The following is a 23163-nucleotide window of genomic DNA, read 5'->3' on the forward strand; positions in this document are numbered from 1 at the left end:
AATCTAAACACAGGTTCAGTTTAAAGCTCACCTTCCGTCGTTTTTTCTTTCATTTTAAAATGTCTAGTTGTGGTCTCTAGTATGAATGAATGACATGTGAGCCGTTTTTGTAAAAAAAAAAAAAGTGCTCAGGTGTCTCTGTATAGCTCTTTTTTAATGGACTGTTTTAGGGGTGTGTCCAAAATGACCGGATTCCAGCTTTGCTCATGAATATTCATACATCCAAACAGCATGCAAATATCTCTCCTCTGATTGGCTAGGAGCACTGCGACGCCCCTCCACCGCTCTGCCGCTCACTGCCTCCCACCTCCTAACTGATGAGCGGTGATGTTGCGTCGCTTCAGCTCCGCCTCTGGGAGTTTCTGGAGCCAAGGTGGGCTGGTCTGTGAGTTTCTGCCTATGTAGGCAGAAAGATAATTCAAAATTCACCCGTTTTTCGGAGGGGGGGAGGGGGGATTTCTTTGCTTAGCTCCTGCAGACAATGGGGGCTGCAAAACAGTTTAATGTGCAGGTGTACACATTCAACTCGGAGAGACCTACTGTATTCCACAAAAAACAAGAAAAATCGGATTTTCGCGGAAGGTGACCTTTAAGGCCATCATGTCTTTCCACAGTGCCAAGCAGCATATATCGCACACACGAGCTCAACAATAATAAATCACCTCCTTCAGAGAAAAATAAAAGAACTGTAGAAGTGAGAAGAAGGGTTGAGCTAATATTTAAGTCAGTTTCAAACAAACCACAAGCTTTTTTGAACACTGAAAAAACACTGTGGCCGTGTCCCAATTGCATACTTATTTTACGCAAAAAATTGGTGAGCACCCAGATAGTATATTTATTGATCTGTTCATGACTTCACAGACTGCTACGTTGTGCTGTGCACATGCTCTGCAATCCTCCATCCAGTTATCAGAATCATATTAATTTAGCTAGCCATTTGTGATCTAATGTAGGCTGGTTTTCAAAGATCTAGCTAGCTAACCTAATGCTAACTAAGTTGCATTGCTCTGTGTACAATATATGGTAGGCTTGGGTGAAAGTAGCTGGTGTGTGTGTGCTCCCAAATGCTTTTTCTACAAAATGATACATCCTGCCTTGTGCACTTCTAATAAGCTTATAGCTACCTTTATCTACCTAGCAAAAACATTCCCACTGAAATAAAGTAGTAAACATCAGCTAACCCATCTAACGTTAGCTAAAACATTCCCCACTGACATAAAGTAGTAAACATCAGCTAACCTAGCTAAAATATTTCCCACTAAAATAAAGTAGTTAACATTAGCTAACCTAGCTAAAACATTCCCCACTGAAATTAAGTAGTTAACAGTAGTTAACATTAGCTAACCTAGCTAACTTTAGCTAAAACGTTCCCCACTGAACTAAAGTAGTTAACATTAGCTAACATAGCTAACAACTTTACTTCACTGTGGAACGTCTCATAGTTTAAACTTTTGCTTGTTAGCTACCATTATCTGGTACTCACCACTTAATATGTGGTGCTCATCACTTTTTACGTAAAACAATAAATAATACACAATGTCCCTTCAGGGGCTCCGTACTATGACATACCTACCAAAAGTACATTATATATAACTAAGATCCCAATACCATTGTTTAGTGAAATCTGGCAAAAATTACAGTATTCATTAATATTGTAACACTATGAATGACTTTAGTATTAATCTACAATTTAGAAAAATTTAAATAATGTAAAACCACTAAAGTTAAGGTATGCCAAACTTTGGACTGGTATTGTATATTGTAATGTCATTTTATCCAATATCGTGCAGCCATAATAAAAACTACCCAAATGAGAGGTTTCCTTTGAAGAAAAAAAACTGCAAGTAAAATATCTATCTCCTGAAGAAGTCTGCAAATATTCCAGTCACACAGTTAGACACTGAATTAATTAAACAAATAAATCACATCAGGGTATTTCTCACTTTTTTATTTCTGGATTTTTATGCCAATATTGCAAGTTTTTTTTATTCCTTTAATGACATGGAACTGAGCAGGTGCAATATGTACAAAACAGACAACTGAAAGAAACTATAAATGTTATATATATATAATAATAAAAAAAAAAACTGTCCCCTTGTTTCACGTTATTGCTAAAATATCACAGACGGCACAGGATCCTACTGTCAGGACTGATACCACTACCATACCAACACCTCTGCTTGTTACCACTAGAACAATACACTAAGAGAGAGAGGGAGGGGGGGGGGGGTTAATGTGAGTGGTATGAAATAGGAAATGTAAGCAAGAGCTTGTTTACAATGAAAACATTTTTTTTAAAGATTCTCTGCAGGTACATGTAGATACATGAGGCAAGGAGAACAATGAATAAGTGCAAAAATATCACAGAGAAACCATCTACCAACCAAGCCTGAACTATTCAGTCTGTCCATCTGCTGTTCTGACCAAGTGTAACCAACAGACACACACACACAAACATTGAGCCGTACATAAAAGTCAGCAATAGAGAGCAAAGAGAGGGTGAGAGAGAAAAGGGAATGAGAAAGTGAGCAAAAGAAAAGAATGTAGGCAACAGCCAGAGACATGCTCCATCATAGGAAGCGAGAATAAAAGTGAATAAGAGCAAGAAAAGAAGTGTGAAAAGAGTGTGAGAGAATGCAAAGTGAGAACAAAAAAAATGTAAAATGAGAGAAACCAAAAATAAAACTGAGTGAGAGCAAGTAAAAAATAGCAAGAGTAACGCTTGACTAGAGAGAGTGTAAGTAAAAGTAAATTAAACAAAAGTGAGTGAGAGCAATACAAAAAGAATGTAAGCGAGAGCGTTAGAAACTCTCCAACAGAAAAAGCAAGAATTAGAAATAGAAAGTAAGCAAGAGTTGAAAAAGAAAAAAATAAAGAAAAAAGGAGAGCATGCATAAACAGGAGAAAAAAAAAGCAAGAGTGCAGAGAAGGTAAGCAAGATCGAGAAAGAATAAAAGAATGAAAATAAAAGAAAAGAGAAGCTTGTTCTTTTCTTTCTCAGACTCGTCTGCTCTTCTCCAACACTCTTAAAGATATCATTTTCAAAGCTGCCTCTGCTGCCATGTTTTTTCTCTTAAGCAGTGCATGAAACTCTAAGTTAAAAAGTCATTTGGCATTTTAGAGGACACGCACACAGATCAAACATCATAAAAACAGATGCTTTTGAAAGAACAGAGTAAAGGAGTAATATAATGAAATCAGTGGACACATGAACAACTGAACCAGAGCACTGAGCAATGTAACCAGCGCTCTGAATGTTGTAAACAGAGCACTGAACGACGTAACCAGACCACTAAACGATGCTACCAGTGCATTGAGTGACGTAACCAGTGCACTGAGTATTGTAATCAGAGCACTGAACGATGTTACAGTGCACTTATCATAACCAGCCCACAGAACATCGTAACCAGACCACTGAATGATGCTACCAGTGCACTGAGCGTATCGTAATCAGAGCACTGAACAACATAACCAGAGCACTGAACAACGTAACCTGTGCACTGAACTTCGTAACTAGTGCACTGAACATCGTAACCAGCACACTGAACATCGTAACCAGTGCACTAAATGATGCTACCAATGCACTGAGCTATGTTACAGTGCACTGAACATTGTAACCAGAGCACTCAACATCGTAACCAGTGCATTGAACGATGTAACCAGAGAATTAATTGTCACAACCAGAGCACTGAACGTCCTAACCAGCATACTGAACAATGCAACAAATGCATTAGGCAATGTAACCAGAGTACTGAACAACGAAATCAGCACACAGAAGGACGTTACAAATGCACTGAACAATGTAACAAACACACTGAACGGCTTATTCAGCACACATAACGATGTTACAAGTGTACTGAACATTGTAACCAGAGCACAGAACAATGTATCCAGTGCACTGAACATTGTAAGCAGTGTCCTAACAACGTAACCAGAGCACTGAACATCGTAAGCAGCCTGGTGAACAACGAGATCAGCACACAGAATGACGTTACAAATGCACTGAACAACGTAACCAACACACTGAATGGTAACCAGTGCACTAATCACTAACAGTGTACTGAATGACGTAACTCTCACACTGTGGAACAGAAGCTCAGGGCTCAGTTCTGACTGAAAGAAAAAAAGGAAGGCTGAGTAACGTTTTTAACATTGGACTGCTGTTACTATCTCTACCAACTCGAAGACTCATGAAGCGCTATTGGCTGGATGTCACTAATATACATGCGTTCGGTTCAGTCAGGAGTTACAGTTTGTAAGTGTTGTGAAACACGGCTGATCCAGATTAAAGTCGTAAAGTCTTTCTAGACAAGTCCTTCATTCTAAAGCTCCACACCATCATCACAAACAAGGAAAAGGTCAAATGTAAACAGTAAAACCAGCTAGGATTGTCATTTAGGCTTCTTCAAAGAACAGTTGAATGAAACTTGCCACCGTTTTAATTCAAGATGAAACAAAAAGTAGAGGCATAAGTTGAGCAAACACATCCTCGTAACAGAGTGAACGCTTCAGAAATGATATAAAACAGAAAATAACATGATCATAAAACGGGCAAAAAAATACAAATTTAAACATTTAGGGGACTCTCTCCACATCGAAGGCAACCTGGCCTTAAAGCACTTTTTTCATCAATATAACACCACATTAAACGGGGAGACAATTTCAAGAATAATTTAAAATATTGCAATAATACACTTTAAAGCTAGTTTTCATATTCGTACAAAAAACAAAATTCAACAAGGGAAGAACAGAACTTGCGTTAAACCCCGCTAATCTTCCAGACTCAAAAGTTCCAGTCAGGAAAGGTGTAACCAGCCTCGTGACTGTCCAGGTCTAGAGCTGAATATTAGAGATGATGAGATGTTAGCTGAGAGTTTGACTGGAAACTTTATGGCAGATTACACATTATATGTCCAAAGGTTTGTGGACACCTGCTGATTCCAATGCTATCAATAGCTGCGTTCCAAAGTTTGGGCTTTAGTCGAGGTAGGGCACCCTATTTGTTCTACTTGTTGTTGAAAGACGATCTGATTCCACAGGATTGTGGACACCTCTGTGGTGAAGACCTAAATGCAACCAGCTTTGGCCAAGAGATTTGTAAATTAGGTCAGGTACTTGCGTCAGGTGACTGGTCCTGAATCACAAACACTTAATCAATCTACTTGTTGACATTTGGAATCACATGTGGTAACCAATTCTGCTCAATTTAACTTAACTAGTTAACCCATGCCTGCCCTGATACATTTGAAGTCATCCACTGTGTCCTTTCGAACTGCCAGAAGTGTAGCCAATGAACTCTGAGGAAAGTGCCAGATCTCCAGCTCTGATTATTCAGCCGAAAAAAAAGCTGTGCTGACCAACATCACTATTGAAGTGTTGAATTTGGGAAGTGAAAGTGGCATCTAGCCACCCAGACAAGAGTATGGCCAGTTGTGCTCTCTCTCTGGCTCCGGCTGCTGATAGCGAAGGAGGGTTCGCTTTGCAGATACACTTCTGTCCGAAGCTAAAGCCACTACTGAAATTGAGAAAGGGGTGTTCACAAACATTTGGAAATATACTGGACATTTTACTGTAGCACTTGTAGCAACATGCTTTTGTTTCGTTGTCTGACGAGGCTCTGCTGTAGCAATACCTACAAAAAAACTAGTTCTCTGGTTTCCTGAATGGATCTCTCTGGAGGGGGGTTACTGAAGATTATTACTCACGACATACAAATATTCAAATTACAGTTTTCCCGGGAAGTGCACTCATGACACCCATTCTTTAAAAAAAGAAAAACAAAACAATAAAATATTGCCTTGTTGAATTGTTCAACCACATCACTATCAATGACAGATCCAGCCAGCAAGGAAGACTGTCTGAAGACTGAAGACTGTCCATTCTGAAGCATCTGTCCATCAACCACCGACTTTTTTCTTGAGCGTTTCGTTGATGCTGGCTTGGCATGATTTTTACTTATTTGTGTTTACAAGCAGTGATGTAAACGAAGGAAGCTGGAGCTCCACAAATGGTTCTCACTGACTGTCCTGGGCCTTCAAGAAAGTCCGATTCAAGGTCAGGCCTGATCATGGCAGGGTGGTTGCTTTTGTTCTTCTAAACATAAATCCAAAAATAATAAACCAAAAATTGTAGATAAATCACTTTTTTTGTTTCTTCTTTTCTTTTTTCTTTTTTAAAGTGGTGGAGCGTGAAGCAAAGTTAATTCGACTCAAGACGAGTGTGCTGTTCATCGTAGCCACAAAAACGTGGATCAGGCTGGTGAAAATCAGTGGTTATTACCCACAGACCAAGACACAGAACGTGACCTATACAATATTGCTGTATGCATATATCTTTGAAAGACAAAACACGCATCTAAAGGCCATTGAGTTCATCATCAAGTGGACACGTCTCTAGTCCCTTGTCCATTACTATTAGGACGATATAGACAGATAAGCTATACAGGAGAGGAAGTGACAAATTTGGACACCGCACGCATACACACACACCAAACTGCACTGACAAGAAATACCACAGGAAGCTGCTAGATTCAGAGGGGAAGAGGGTTTAAAAAAAAAATTATTAAAATAAACAAAAGGAAGCATACTGATGGTCCTTACAAGTTAAATTACTGTACAAAGGAAAGACCAAAAAAAGAAAATATTACAAAATATTACAAAACTACTAGAGCAGGCTGATTTGTTAGTCACTCCTAGTTGCCACTGATAATTCTGGATATACATTAGTGTGTTAGCAAGGCCACGAGAAAGGAAAAATCAAAGAAACAAAAATCAATACACTGATGTGATAAAGCTCCCTACTTTTGGTGGATAAGAGGCCACGGGTGCCAACACACTCTTCAAAACGTACAAAAAACAGAAACAGCCATGTATCACAATATCTTTGGGTATGTTCATATGAGAGCAAAACATTTCAATGTTCATCAAATGAAATCTGACAACATATTAAATTTAAGGGTGTGTCTTAATCTTAAAAAAAAAAAACTATACTAGGCTGAGCTTAAGAGCTCATAGTTCACAGGCCACGTTTGTAAGGCGTGAACTGCACTCTAAAACCACGGTGTTACAGTAAGGCCACGTCTAATGAAGGATATGACTTGATCCAGTGGAATAGTTCAGTCGTTTTTGTAACAAAACAATTCGGAAGTGTAGGAAGACAAAATGAGCTTGAAAAACATTTGCAGGAACCGCAGCAATTTCTATTCAAAGAAAAAAAATTGTGACAATTACGAACACTACAGATCACAGATATGTGGCATACTCTCTGTTTGTTCTTTGCTAGAACTGTACACTACTACTGACTCTAACCTATGGCTACTGTTTGGATTCGATGAGTGAACTAGTTGATGTAAAACCTACTGTAGGCCTCAGTATTGCGAGTGGTGGTGTCTGGATTCACCATTTTTTTATTTTTTTCTTGTTGTGTTTTTTTTTTTAAGGAAGAGAGGAGGACAAGATGGCGCTGTTCTTTTTTGCGCTTTGAAGACTCTCACACTCACACACATCCACACTTGCACACGGTACAAAATCCTTAAAGGGAGCATATTCACATATTCAATCATATTGCAGGCAAGGCAGAGGCGTTGCTTAAAGCTTTTTTGTTTTGTTCTTTTCAAAGACTTTGTGTATAAAAAAAAATAAAAATAGACCCTCTGAGTTTTTTTCCCAAAGCGAAAAAAAAAAAAACACAGAAAAAAGAAACAAAGAAAGGTAAAAGTTTTGTTTTAAAAATGGAAAAGTATCAAAAACGGAAGTGTTTTTCAGAAGTCCGCCCAAAAAGGTGAAAAGCAGCTGTTCGCTGAAGAGAAGAGATGAAAGAAGCTTTATACAAAAGCCAGACGAAGGCCCAAGGCCCCATCCCTACCCAAAAACCTCATCCAAACACCCCTAGAAAGTAACATCAATCAAATTAATAATTAAAAACAAACAAAACAAAACAAAAACAAAAAAAAGTGTAAAAAGCTCAGAATAGGAACAGAATCTATTTGGTAACAAAAGCATACTATATTATGTTTTGATACAAAAAAGGTATGGAGAAAAATGTACCATTACTAAAGCTTATACAATAACGTTGGTCCATAAAAACTATATGTAACTCTTACAATTTGGACGTGATCCCTCCTCACACGTGTCCACATCATGGGTCCACGAATCTTCTACCCACAGGCAATGACACACACCACCCAGGACTGAGGGCGAGAAAGGAAGAAGCTCGGGTGAGAGGGGAAAACTTTAGGAACTTCTTTCTTAAACCGTTGTTTTTGTGTGTTTTTATTGTACAGGGCTGGTGTGTCGTTGCTGTGGGTTGCTCCTCATTTCCTGTGTCGTGTTGACGGGTGCAGGTGCTTCTTGCCTCTTTTTTTTTTTGGCTTTTGTGTCCATCCCACAAAGCACCATTCCACACACACACACGCACGCACAAAGGCATACAAGTCAAAAATTCCCCTCCGACTTTTCCCTTCATCTTTAGTCTTGGTATTCTGTAATTCCGTCATTCCATCTTTTCTTTGTCAAATGTTTCCGGATTTGAAATCAATATGCAGCACTTTTATAAAAAACAAAAGTCTCGTAGTCTCTTTTTTGTTGTTGCTGTTGGTAATTTGTTTCCACATTTCGAGTTCTGTAAAGTGTTCCCGTGTACGTTATGACACCACGGCGGCTGTGGCGTTGGAGGACGATGCTGTGACGGAGTTTGGCGTGCTGTTGGTGCCGTAGACGGCTGTGTCTGCGTTCCCCCCCACGCCGCTCCTGCTGGTGGCCAGCAGGTCGCTGCTGCCGGAGCGCAGGATGGCCCCTGCCGCGCTGCAGTGGGGTCTGGGCCCCGGCTCTGGCGTGTACGTGAAGGTCAGCGTGGTGGAGTAGATGATCCCGTCATTCCGTACCAGTGTCACCGGAACCTGCACGGGCTGCCTTACCCACCGCCATCCCTCGCGGAACGCCGAAATGTCCGGAACTACACACAACATGCTCTCGCCACACCTGCAGCAACAGAGGTACAGTTATTAATGTAATTATTTTACACATTTTTATAGATGATTAGCAATGACAATTGATATTTGAGGCTACTGTAGACAATGAGTCATTTACAAATAAATAAAAATAAAATTGAATGAAAAATTAAATAAATATATACAGTAACCAGTCAAACTTTGGCCACATTTCACCTCAATTATTATTAATTTTTTTCTATTTATGTTTTGTTTACATTCAAAATTTAATATTGAAGACAATAAAATTATACACGAGCACCTGCGGAAATAAGTGTTAGTTATATGTTTTATAACTTTGATTCTTCTACATAGCTGCATTTAGGCCCAATCCCATTTCACCCCTTACCCCTACCCCTCTAATTTGTGTGTGCATGCTGAGGGGTAGGGGTTTCCTGATTCTTGTTAGCCTGGAGGGGTAGATTTGGGGAAGGGACAGGGTTTTTTAGCCCTTCAAATGGAGATTTTTCAGATGCACCCTTCAAAGTGAGGGAGTGTTAGAATCACTGGTAAGATGGCAGCACAGCGATCAAAGAAACGCACAAAAGTAAATAATTTTCCTTGTTAAAAGTGATTATTAGAACTTTATTACCATAGTTAAATGTGTAGTTTCAATGTTTCATGGCCAAATTTTTAATAACAAGCATAACAAAAGATGGCAAGTTTATCTCAGCAGCTAGCTTATCTAACTTTGGAACGGTGGAACGGAAAAATAAAATTAAATAAAAGCTAATCAAAGCTAATTGTAGCTCCCGATCACAGAGAAATTAAGAAATGGACAATTATAATTAATTTCTGTACCATCTGCTCACTTTCTGAAGACATATACTAAAGCCCTAAAGTTAACTAGTTACTGAACTTTAGCGCTTCTGATGACATATTGGATGCTTGAAGGGTTGTTTCAAATCTTAGGGTGGAGGATTTCACCCCTTTCCCTTATAACTCTGCTCCAAGGGGAAGGGTTACACTTGAAAAGAAGGAGTAGGGGTAAGTGGTAGGACCTAGGGTAAAATGGGATTGGGCCTTAGCTTTGAGGACAGATCTGCACACTCATGGTATTTTCTCAGTGTTTCCATGAGTTAGAGTCATCTGAACAATAGTTGTGACTTTTCCTTCATGCTGTGAAGCTCCAGCTCATTCAGAATCACCGTCTCAGTTGGGTTTAGGTCAGGGGATTGTGGAGAATAAAGACTTATTTTTTTTTATGTTTACTATGTGATACCATTTGTGTCCCAAAATGTCTTTATACCTTTAATGTTATTCTACAACGTACTTAAAGTAAATAAAGAAAAGCATTGGCTGAGAAAGTGTGTCCAAACTTTTGACTGGTACTGTAAACACCATGAACCAGGGTGGCCGTACTGCCGTGTCTCAGCCGGTCGCTGCCACCAGCTCCTAATTGAGCCCACAGCAAGTCACCATCCTAACATTTCACTAACACCTTTAAAAACTTCACCTTCTGTAAACACTTTAAAAGTTTATATATATCCGGAACTGAAGCTCCAGCACGTGTACAGTCTTGCAGACATGTGGTTAGTGTGTGTGTGTGTGTGAGTGTGGGGAGGTATGTGTTTCGAGCAGTAAACCCACCTGTACATAGTTTCTGCTTCCACATCTCCAAACCACACTCGCAGGTTTGGTGCGAAGTTCTGTCCTGTTAGCTCCAGCATTGCTACATCACCTCCACCATTCAGCTGCACACAGAAACACACATGCAGGGGTTGGACAATGAAACTGAAACACCTGGTTTAATTTATTGTCCCGACGGACAGTTCTGGTGGAAACAGGAGAGTTGAGGTGCACATTGAATTCTGCTGTGATTTGGGCAGCCGTGGTTTTACGTTTTTTGGATACAATCCGGGTTAGCACCCGAACATCCCTTTCAGACAGCTTCCTCTTACAGCCTCCACAGTTAATCCTTTTGGATGTGATTCGTCCTTCTTGGTGGTATACTGACATTGCCCTGGATACCGTGGCTCTTGATGCATCACAAAGACTTGCTGTTTTGGTCACAGGTGCGCCAGCAAGACGTGCACCAACAATTTGTCCTCCTTTTGAACTCTGGTATGTCACCCATAATGTTGTGTGCATTGCAATATTTGGAGCAAAACTGTTCTCTTACCCTGCTAATTGAACCTTCACACTCTGCTCTTACTGGTGCAATGTGCAATTGTATATACATACAGCGAATTATGTATAAGGCATGTATAGACTTCTCTCACCATTTGCTCAGGGCCGTCCACATGTATCTGAATATTTCTTAAAAAACAGATTTGTTTAATATTTCCGTCCACACAAAGCAGAGTAGAAGTGAGCAGTATGATACTGTACATTTCACTGCAGACAGTGTAGTTATTGCTGTTTAAATTGGATGATGTGCAGCAAAAACATGGTAATCACTGTACTATAAATAAGTGTATTTAAATGGTAGTTCTGCTACTGCTTATGCATTTTTTCTGCATGTCGAAATATTGCAATAAATATTGCATATATGAAAATGCCTTTAATTATCGTGATACAATAGTTTTATCATATCGCCCAGCTTTAGATAGTTGGGAAATAGTGCCTCATAAAGAAAGACACCAACAGAATATAAAAAGGAACAAAACGCTGAGTTTTAATTCTAAATGACACATTAATCCATATGTAGTATATTATGCATACTTTTATTTATTTTCAGAGGTTTTCAGAGCTTTTTCTGAGTTTGTTATAAAGATAAGGCACTATCACTACATCACTGCAAAGCCTCTTTTATAATACCTTTGAATCTAATAGTGGCTACCAATGAGGAAATCTACAGAATGCCTCTTCAGATTTCATTATAATGTCTTGTAAATTTATTTTAACATTGTTCTTAATTACGTTTCCAATCACTCTGTAAAGGACTTTGAGTTGCCTCTGTGTATGAAGGGTGCTATAGCAATACATTTACATTGTCTTGCCTATGCAAGTCACACAATTCTAAATGCAAAAGAAGCAATATTCATCTGTAACAGCACAGCATTTATATTTATTAATATTACAAAACCTAAAATCTATCACTAGACATTGTAGTTTTATGACCCCTGTAGATCAAACATCTGTAGATCAGAAAAGGCCATGTTTTAAGTGTGCTTTTCTTCATATTTTATGACTGAGAATAAAATAATCTATAAAATGTTGAATTTAAACAGGGGTTTCAGCATGTTCTTGCGTCTCTGTGTTTACCTGTAAGCTCTCTACCACAGGCACAGGTGTGACAGATGACTGGACCGGACCCATTCCCTCATAAAACGTGTATTCTGCTTTATCCGTGCTGATGATTGTCCAAGAGGCGCCGTCGTTGATCATCTCTTTATTTGGTTCCTTTGGGCATGGAGTGGCCTGAGGAAACATCACACACACACAAACACACCCTAAAGCTTCTGCTCTAAACTCATATGCACACTATTAACAAGACAGGTGATCTACAGAGCTGTGAAGTTATAGATAAGCCCTGCCTGCCTCTAAAACCAGTCTGTCAGGATTTTTAAACACTGTATCCACTTATGAGATACTTTATTAGACAAACCTTCGCTGTTGTTTCAGCTTATAGGTGTAGAGTTTAAGATTACAGCTTATTTTATTTTGTGTTCCTTTGGCCTATAATACTCCTGTTCACAAAGCCCTATTATTGTACTTTACATCACAAACAGTGCAGCTGTACAGGCAGTCACTCAACACTGTATCAGATGTTTTATATAGTCTATTGGAACAAACTTGATGGCACACAACCTTTAAATTATTTAATTCAGGCGTTTGTTTCAGATCCATGTACAGGCTGCTTGACATCCTGGAAAATGCTTGAATTTTAACTTTCTGTTTAAGTGCTAGAATGTTTAAGAAAGTGCTTAAAAATGCTTGAAATTTACTTTACAATAAATAACTATCTGACTTAATAAGTTCTCTTAAAGGAAAAATTGCAGAGCGTAAAATAAAAAAGGCTTTAATTTCTTCTCCTTCTGCCATTACCAAACAATTCTGTTTGTGTTTACGTAAACATAATACAATAATCTCACAACAATCATAATACAATAAACATAATACATCTCTTGCAGTGTGACAAAAAGCAGATTAATAATTTTGAGTATATATATGTATAATGCTCTCAACCCATCCCTGAATTTGACATACTACAGTAACTGCTCATTCAAATGAATAGGGTAAACATGCAGTTAAGAACACTGATAAATTGTGTTAAACTGACTCAAATAAATGCATAATTGATGCTATTGACTTACTTATAAGTATTTTTTTCTCTTAGTAGCATAGTCACTGTAAAGTGTGGAGAATAGTTTTGCAATATATTGATTATCGCTGAATCACAGTTATGAGATATCGTATCGCCGATCTCATTAATATACCACAGCTGAAAGGTACCTTGTAAAAGGTGTATGAACCCTGCATGTGTATTAAACAGTTAAAGAGGAGGGTAATGCTTAGAAGTCATCAATCAACCTCTGAATTTAAAGGAGAACTCTGGTGTGAAATGGATTTTTGGAGTAGTGAAACATGATAACGAGTACAAATTTTGCCCACATTAATTTGCCCCCCCCAGCATTCTGAAATACAGCTCTTTTAGCCAATGCTCCCAACAGGCTTGTTAACAATGTTAAAAACAGGGGCCTATCATGTTCCCCATGCAAAGAAATCATATTTTTTACACCATTAAAAAGCTCAAAGTACCTCCACACTTCATTGGAAGAATTCCATTTGGGCTGATGTTTAAAAAAACGAGAACTTTTAAAGGTGCACAGGTAGTTTATAAAAAAGTTAGTACCATAGGTTCCACAGTGTCTTTAAGTACTTCTAAAAGTGCCACCATCTTGAAATTAAGTCATGATAAGTTGACTGACGAGCACAAACAAATAGGCATGAATATCTCAATATCTAATATATATGAAGTCCTGACCTCAAGTACATGGAATAAATTTGGGATGAGCAAGAGCAGAAATTATAAGGGAGGCCACGCATCTTGTCCAACATCACTGGATGGGTAAAAGCTTCTCAGAATCTGTTAGAGCTGAAAAGTGGGTACTGACACTTTATTACTGTGTATGTTTTAGAACAGAATTTCAAGGATTTCAAGCTCCTATATATGTAATGTATAGGTGAATCAATACTATAGTCTATAGCTTATCTTAGCAATTTAACAGCATGCCAGTTCACCACAGTGCATACTGTGATGTTCGTGTGTGTGTTAGTGTGTGTGTTAGTGTGGGTGTGTGTTATTGTGGGGAAACTCTCACTTGAAATTGGATGATCCTCTCTTGGGAAAGGCACAGGTACATCCTCTCCGTGTCCTTTAGGTAGAAGGCACACTTATGGAGCTGAGACACGGGGTCGTCCGCATCCAACAAGGCTGTCTGTTTATCCACCTTGCGGATGATCTGTGGAGGAGGACATGTGTGAGAGTGTAAATATAACAAATTAAAGCACATTAGAGGTCAGATCTTATACAAGTGTTAAAGCAGTGTAGAAAAGGTGTAGAAGTGTATACTTTCAATCAATATTCCAAACAATTTCAGTGATCAACACAATTTGGAAATCCTGGACAAAATTAGAAAGAATAATTTTGTCTATTGAGTTCAGCAACTTTGTAAACACAATATACAACTCTGGAACAATTAAGAGACCACATCATTTTTAAGTGCTCTCTTATTTGTTTTTTTCCAGAGCTGTATGTTCAAATGTTTTAACATTTGCCAGGTATCTAATACAAATAGAGACCTATAGCTTCAGAAAGTGATTGTAATATGCATTATATGAGCTTAATAGGGGCACACTGTGCTAGAACCCGCTGATTGTCGCGTGGGAAACTGAAGCACATTGCTGGGTTGAGCGATGCTTAAATTTGGGGAGAGAGGAGGTTGTCTTTCAAAATTTTTTTAACAGGAAGACTTCACTCTCTTCTAAAAATTTAAAATGTATGAAATCAACATAATTCATATGTTTATAATACTTATAATAAAAAAAATAAAATGGTCATTCTTGTTAAAAGCATCAATTTTGCATATATCCATAGAGACAGGTAGATAGACAGACATACATGGAAAGATAAACCACATTAAAAGAAAGAAGAACAAAGTGCAGACAGAAAGTCAGTACCAGTCGAGGCAGGGCCATTCCCGTGACGGAGCAGACGAGTTTGACGGTTTGGCCGTAGTGGATATAACCATCCCGCACAGTGAACTCCTCACCCTCTGACTCCTCATCATCCACTGTATACACACACAAACAGCAAACAGGATATTGAAATATTAAAATATTTAAAGGATCTCAAGCTTTTTTTCTATTAAATTTATGGGTGTGTAATTAAAATGATTTACAATAATAAAAAGAACTTTGCACTTTCTGCGAATAAGTTAAAAGACTAAATTATTTCTACAGAACAGAATGGCTCATATGTGATAGATCCTTTAAAAGCTGTTTAAAGTTCCTTACAGGTCTGTGTGCTGCTGGCGATAAAACTTGCTCCTTTTAAAAGTGTAGCTTCTGTATTTTAACAGATCTGTTACAACTATAAAAAAAAATTGAATGCTTTAATAAAAGTTCTGACACGATTTCTAGACAAAATGTTACGTGTCATTAATATTGCATTTAATTTTTACTCTTAAAATATTTACAGTCATGTTTCCTGCAACTTCGTCTTTCATGTGATTTGAGCAGCACTGCAGAGGTACACTTATTATTAGAATAACACTGCTCAAGTAAATTAATGTTTGAAACAGCACTGTTGACTGTTGGTAAATATGTTGTGCTTTAAAATAATATTTGTTTTAATTGTAGCCTAGTTTTGTCCTTCTGTTACTTATTTATTTTTTTCTTTCTTTATTTTTTTTTAAATGAAGATAATTAAAATATATTTAGGCTATATTTAATTAATTCAGTGATGAAAAAGGCACTAAATTAACTAAAAACCTGTGGAAAAAATACAATATTCAACCTAAAGTTTAATTATGTTCAGTATCGGTCAAAAACGTTTAAATAAGTGCATCTTTATTTGCTTATTTTTGATTGTAGGACAGTCTTTCTCTAAGATGATGTGTTTGTGTATAGCTGGAAAAGAGATGACATATAATGGGATGTATATTGTGTCTTGGCGTGACTGGTGTGCTTGTGTGCGTTTGGAGACTGAGTTTTGCTCCTGGCAACCACTAATGAATGGCTAGAAGTGCTCAAGAGAGCAGCCAGACACGTGTGTTTAATATTAACACACTAGGTGTGTGTGTGTGATGGTGTGTGTGTGTGTGTGTGTGTGCGTGCCAGACTTACACAGGTGAATATAGAAGGCTCCCCACTGCTGTGAGCTGGCATGGAAGTTCCCTCCCTCCACATGTAGATAGCGCGTGCTGACCGTCTGAGAGCGCAGTCTGTTGAACAGCGCCACTTTTGTTCCTGACGCTATACACACTGCACATACCCAAACACAGAGACACACAGAGACAGAGAGAGAGAGAGAGAGAGAGATGAGCAAGAAAGTCATAAAAGGCTGGTCTGGGCTGGCAGTTACAGAAAGCATCAAATATTAACACTGACTTTCGAGAGCGATAACTCTTATTTTAAAGTGGAGTTAAGTTAAAGTGAAGTAAAGAGCTTTACAACAAATGCTGCTGCACTCTGAGTCTGAGTAAAAATGTTCTCCGTCTCCACCTAGTGGCTGGAAAATTACCCTATTGACATTCAAGGTTCTTATTTATTTTCACTCTTCTTACTTACCCTCTTCCTTTTTCTTCAGCCTGTTACTCATACATATCTATGATGCGTATCTATTCTACACACACACACACACACACACACACACACAAACACATATATACACACACACAGTCCTCCTCAAAGGTGTGGACATACCTTCTCATTCCATGTTTTTTTTTCCTACATTGTAAATGAATACTAAATTCTTCCAGACTATGAAGAAACACACATTGAATTATGTAGTAACTTAAAAGTGTCAAACACACCAAAATACTCTGTTCCCAAATAAGCTGTTATTCTATGACTTTTAATGTGTTTTTGTGTACCCAAATTTTGCCATGAATGGAACGCGCTCTTCAATGTCCAATTTTATATTTTTAAAAACATTTTGGTAACATTTTGTACACAATTATGTACAATCTTAACCAAAAGAACACTAAAGATGTATGTGTTTGTGTGCGTGTGTGTGAGAGAGAGAGTGTAAGAGTGTGAGAGTGAGTAAGAAAGTGTGAGAAAGTGTGTGTGCACGAGAGAGAGAAAGAGAGAAAGAGAGAGAGAGAGAACTGGGCTTGTAAAATCTCCACACTTACAGTCAGCATTCTTGAGCGACTGCTTCTTTTTGGAAGGCTTGGAGATGACCTTGATGCGTTTGCTGAGGAAGACTCCGATGTTGGCGCTGTTGCCGTACAGCATGCGTACGGACAGCATGAAGTGCTTGCGCTTGTCTGAGTCCGATATGTACAATGTTTTGGCGGTGCAATAGTTCTGTAGGAGATGATGCAGAGGTATGAATTAAGATGTGTTATAACTCATAGTACATTAGAGTATATATCGTAACACTAATCATGTTATTTGTTAGCCATATTAGCCATGTAGCATTAGCACAAAACAAGTATTGTCTGACTGACTAGATTTAGAATACCCTATTTTACGGACTATACGGTGCACCGCATTAAAAGGCAAACCATCACTGAACGTCTATTTCCTTGTCTATTTTCATACATAAAGCGCACCGGATTATAAGGTGCATTTTAAGTGACAATAATAAGGAACAACGGTGTCGCCTTGTTCCTTATTATTGTGTTTCTCTTCTAATTCAGGCAGGTCTCACCACTGGAGGCACCTAAGTAAACAAAACTGTAATTCTTAAAAAAATAAATAAATAAATAAATTGATTGTTAATCTAATCCGTTAATTTACAGAAATCTTAGATTTCCACTAATTTAACACGGTTAGCAGAGCTTAGTGCTAGTAAACGGCACCCAACAGCGCTACACGGAGGAACCCTGATTGTTCTGGTAAGCCAGGGCGCTATCAGCTAGCGGTTCGCCCCACATACCTTGTTTTAACACGGTAAACATGCAGGCTACAGTCTAATATACTCGCCATTTAACTGTGGAAAAGCTAGCGCTGTGGGTAGTGGCTCATGCTAATACTGCTTCAGCCTTGGTGTTGGAGAAACTTCACTGAAACTCGGAGTGGTTTTACTGCTCCTTACAACCTGACTGGTAAAATTCATACATAAGTCGCACTGAATTATAAGGAGCACTGTGGATTTTTGGGAAATCCAAGTGCGCCTTACAGTGCGAAAGGCATGGTAAATTCAAAACTGCACAGATTAACCATTAAACACTGCTGATATTTGTAGTTTTGTGCTTTTATAATGGTTACAGTTTATTTCCTGTTGATCTACATGAATACATATTAGGCTAGTAAGTGTGTTAAAGCACCAGTCAGGATTTGTGGCATCTGCTGCTGGCGTCCAAACTACAACAATAGCAGACTGTATACATTACACTCACACTCAGACAGTCTGATATGTACTGTAAAGGGATTTGCACCTCAGTGCACCAGCTTATAAAAAAAAACGTTTGGTTTATCAAACTTTATATAAATGTTAGATAGTCAACAGCAAGCAGCTTCCTGCTTAGCATTCTGTGACAATAATGAGCCTTTCAGAGCAAGTATTCAGGATAGTTATTATGTTAGTAGACAAACTGATCACATTTCTTAAAAGGGGATAGTGGAACAGTAATTGCAGAACTGTGGATGTACTGACTTTTCATGCTATACTTGACTACCTAGATTTATTGCCATGCAAAACCCATTTTATGTCATCAGATGTAACGGAATATGTATGTAATAATTTGCCTCTTTCATTAAAGGCTATTTGTTAGGTAAAACTCAAAAAATTGCAGAACCTACTGTATCATGTGTACAATATACTTGTAAAACATTAAAAATGCAGCCCAATAAACATCTTAACAAATGTGAGTATGCATCTTAAAACAGTAAATACTTTAACACCAAATGATTTAAACCAGACAATGTGTGCACTGAACTACCTTTCCCTCCAGGTTAAGCTGTTGCATCTCCTGGTCACTGTTGCCGATGCCAATGAAGGCGCAGGGCTGAGACTCCTGCTCCGAACAGCCATCTCTCTCCATCTGCTCCCTCTTCTTCTTCCAGCCACAGCCCATCAGATACACACACGGAGGAGGACAGAAGAACCTACATGCCAGAAGACAGAAAGATTTTCATTTAGCATTTAATTAATTGATTCGTTCTATCATCTGTAAATTACACAGAAGCATATGTATATTTTCAGACACTGTCCACAGATATCCTAATATATTTAAGGACTATGGTTTTTGCCAATTGTCCCACTCATCCAGCTGCAGTTTATTTTTTTTACAGGTGATGCCACAACACCAGGAGGGTGAGGACTAGCACATACCTCCTCTGATACATATAAGTCAGCCACCACCTCTTTTTTAAATTGCTGCTGATGGAGCATTGCTGAGTAGCATCCCAGCGCATTTGGAGGAAAGCGCAGAGACTCAGTTCTGATACATCAGCTCACAGATGCAGCCTTGTGCTGATCGACATCACCCCTAGGAGTGATGAGGGGAAAGAGCGCCATCTACCCACCCAGAGAGAGCAAGGCCAATTGTGCTATCTCGGGGCTCTGGCAGCTGATGGCCAGCTACATGACAGGGATTCGAACCAGCGATCTCCAGATCATAGTGGCAGCGCCTTAGACCTCAGTTTCTGATGTGAGGACCACACAAACACATAATTTCGGGTCACTGAAAACGATGATTGACAATAAAAAGAAGATGATTTTTGAAAAGTCTATTTTCAGTGCTCTCAAGTGGAATATTGATGTCACACCAAAAGAACAAAAAAATTGAGAACTGTGTAAAAAAAATGTATTTATCTTGGCAAAGTTGCAAATTAAATGTATTATCCTATCATATCTGATAGATTTATACACACACTCACTCCCCCCAAAAAATAACATGTACTTTATATACTAGAAAAAGCTTGTTTCGACTAAACCTAACTGTAACTTCAGAAGAATATGGAGGTAAGAATGAACACTATCAACAGCCAAACAACTGAATGACCCTTCAAAAAGGCGGAGAAGAGAAACATTTAGAAAAGTAAGCAGGTACTCCCCTCTTTCACCCTAATACAAGGGTAGTACTCAAATTAAGGGAAGTTTATACTTCTGCATCAAACCAAAGCCTGATGTTGAGTTCTCCAGAAATGTAACTATGCGTCGTATCCTTAAAATTATACTAGGCCAGGTTTAGGATATGCAACCCTTTTTTTTTTTGCAACAAAGAACCTAAAATAATGAATAAATGCATTATTTGCTCATTCATTACCTAGTAGCGTGCCTGACTCATCCAAGCCTACTCCACTTACATCACCTTGCCAGTAGATGGCAGCACATACTTTAGTAATGCTGCAACCTTCAGATGATCACACACTGACAACACACACCACCACATCCCAGTCCCAGCCAAACTGACGACTCCATCCAAAACACACACAGACCAATATTCCACCATAAATCACCCCGTCTCGACCGCCCAGTCAGTCATCTCTCACCCAACAGCATCAACCTCATTTCACTGATCAATCAGGACCATGCAGGACCAAGAGTTACTAATAAACAGCAGAAAATGTAACTTTTAAATCAATCAACTTTGTAATTAAAATCATATGCTAATACAGCCATGTGCAACCCATATACAAACACACAGAGCCATCACATGACTGAAAGCTGAGTGAACTTGAGTGTGCATGAGCCTGTATGCGTGTGCGTGTAGACAGACTGACATTCGTGGGGTGGGGGAATCCTGCCACCACTTTGTGCACCACGCAGGAGAAGAAAATTATCACGCTTGCTGATAAAAAAAAAGGGGGGGGGGGGGGGGGAACGACAGTGATGCGACTGGTTTCAGACCCATGTGCAGTAAACCCACACACGGCTTAGTCAGTCTGAAACCCTCCTCACTCTTACAAAAGGAAAACCAAGTAAACAAATCATTAATGAGTCATAACAATGTCTGAGTCTCTGACAGAGGACTTTATTCAAAAACACATTCGAGGCCTTTTTGGTGAAAAGGGAAACGAGGGGTCCTGTAAGCTGTTGCTTAGCTGTCAGTGTCTGGTTTCACATCCTAATAGCAGCACAGGGCTCCGAAACCGGGCCCCTGGGCTCAGTGTGGTGGAACAGGTTCATCCCAAAGTCTTCTTAAAGAAATCTGGATTAATTCAGAGAACTTACAAATATCTCTACTGTATCCTTTAATATTAGAGTCCATCACTTCTTGATTGCATTGTTTTGTATTTTTTCTTTTTCCATAATTAAAATCTGGCAGTTGTTCTTTACACTGTGTCCAAATTGCAAGATTGAGTGACCAATAGAAATGCTTCAAAATGACTATATAGAGACTTCTGCCAAGCATTCTTTTTGTGCCTTGTTATTTTCACTAGAATTCAGTGTAAAACGCCGTACATTACGGAAAAGATGCACTGAAATAAAAATATTGTATTAAAACCAAGTCCAAACAAAAAGAAACATCTGTCTGAAGGCCGAATACAGAAAAACAGACAATTTTTCATTACTTTGCCACATTTTTCACCACAGATTTTTTTTTTTTTTATAAAATAGCCTAAATGAATTGCTTTTTGAAGAAACGAAGTCAATGTTCTGTATAACTAACTCACTTAGTCTTTTCATTCATTTAGCAAAACACTTTTATGGCATTTTTATTGCCATTTTCTGGTCAAATATTTTTGGTGATCAAATATTATTGAGCAATCCTAATTAGTAGTCAATTCACTATAAACAATTTAATAAACAACTTACAAAAACATTATGCACATTTTCAGTATTTATAAGAAGGTCTAAAAAAGTAGCATTCTGAGTCTTTCCCTCTTATTTAATGTGCGTGCATGATATAGAAATTAAAACCTAGTCTGCCACTGGAATGCATGGTGGTGTGGCTTTCCGAGAAGACAGTGGTGTGCTGCTGTGTCTATAGCTATATAGCTACAGCTATAAGCAACTATAGCTAATTATAACTACAGCTATAGTTAATCATTCAAGCAGTATTCCTACCTACAGTATACGGCTCTGGCAAAAAAATAAGAGACCATTTGAAAATGATGAGTTCCTTTGATTTTACCAAATTGAAAACCTCTGGAATTGAATCAAGAGGAAGATGGATGATCACAATCCATCAAATCAAGCTGAACTGCTTGAGTTTTTGCACAAGGAGTGGCATAAAGTTATCCAAAAGCAGTGTGTAAGACTGGTGGAGGAGAACATGTCAAGATGCATGAAAACTGTGATTAAAAAGCAGGGTTATTCCACCAAATATTGATTTCTGAACTCTTAAAACTTTATGAATATGAACTTGTTTTCTTTGCATTATTTGAGGTCTGAAATCTCTGCATCTTTTTTTTTTGTTATTTCAGTCATTTCTCATTTCCTGCAAATAAATGCTCTAAATGACAACATTTTTATTTGAAATTTGGGAGAAATGTTGTTCGCAGTTTATAGAATAAAACAAAAACGTTCATTTTACTCAAACATTTACCTATAAATAGCTAAATCAGAGATACTGATTCAGAAACTAAAGTGATCTCTTAATTGTTTCCAGAGCTGTATATACATTAATAAAACAAATCAGACAGTTTTTTTTTAGATTATAGTGTCTCCTCACACGCACAAACACATACACATGCACGCACACACATTGATACACTCTCGCTCAAACCTCTTATACTTCCCCTCTCTATTCTAGTTGCTGAGACTGGGGTCAAAAGGTTAAAGAGAGGTGAGGAGCAGTGCACACAAAGAAAAGCGATATCACACTCAGTTTACACAGCTTACTAACCATCTAATGCCCCTGTTAACTCTGTATATTACTCATCATATGACCAACATCTAAAGCAAGGTTTTAACAGTTCTTTATAGTGGTATATCTCCTCCCTGCTCTCGCTCTCGATCTCTCTCTCTCTCTCTCAGCTGAGTGTTAGGCCTGGCTGTGAATTCTGGATTAACACTGAGGCACTTCTGGTGTGATCACAAGGGAAACACATTCGCCGCCAAGAGAAGCCAGCCGAGACCGAACCACAACACGAGCTCCCCAGACAAT

The 23163-nt window shown here is 38.5% G+C and overlaps 1 protein-coding gene across 2 annotated transcripts in view; it reads right to left on the minus strand.

The window, feature by feature from the left end:
* Positions 1-1927: 1927 nt before the first annotated feature.
* Positions 1928-23163, minus strand: part of rbpjb (recombination signal binding protein for immunoglobulin kappa J region b) — a 78370-nt gene continuing 57134 nt past the window's right edge. For both annotated transcript variants that reach the window (XM_007248003.4, XM_007248002.4), the window contains 8 exons: positions 19048-19213; positions 17293-17467; positions 16280-16417; positions 15113-15225; positions 14254-14394; positions 12194-12349; positions 10577-10680; positions 1928-8978 (listed from right to left, as the gene is read on the minus strand). In XM_007248003.4, the coding sequence (XP_007248065.1) occupies positions 8642-8978; positions 10577-10680; positions 12194-12349; positions 14254-14394; positions 15113-15225; positions 16280-16417; positions 17293-17467; positions 19048-19213 (1330 nt within the window). In that variant the 3' untranslated portion in view covers positions 1928-8641. The remainder of the gene's footprint in view (positions 8979-10576; positions 10681-12193; positions 12350-14253; positions 14395-15112; positions 15226-16279; positions 16418-17292; positions 17468-19047; positions 19214-23163) is intronic.

This window comes from Astyanax mexicanus, chromosome 8 (genome assembly GCF_023375975.1).
Source record: "Astyanax mexicanus isolate ESR-SI-001 chromosome 8, AstMex3_surface, whole genome shotgun sequence".
Taxonomy (NCBI): Eukaryota; Metazoa; Chordata; class Actinopteri; order Characiformes; family Acestrorhamphidae; genus Astyanax; species Astyanax mexicanus.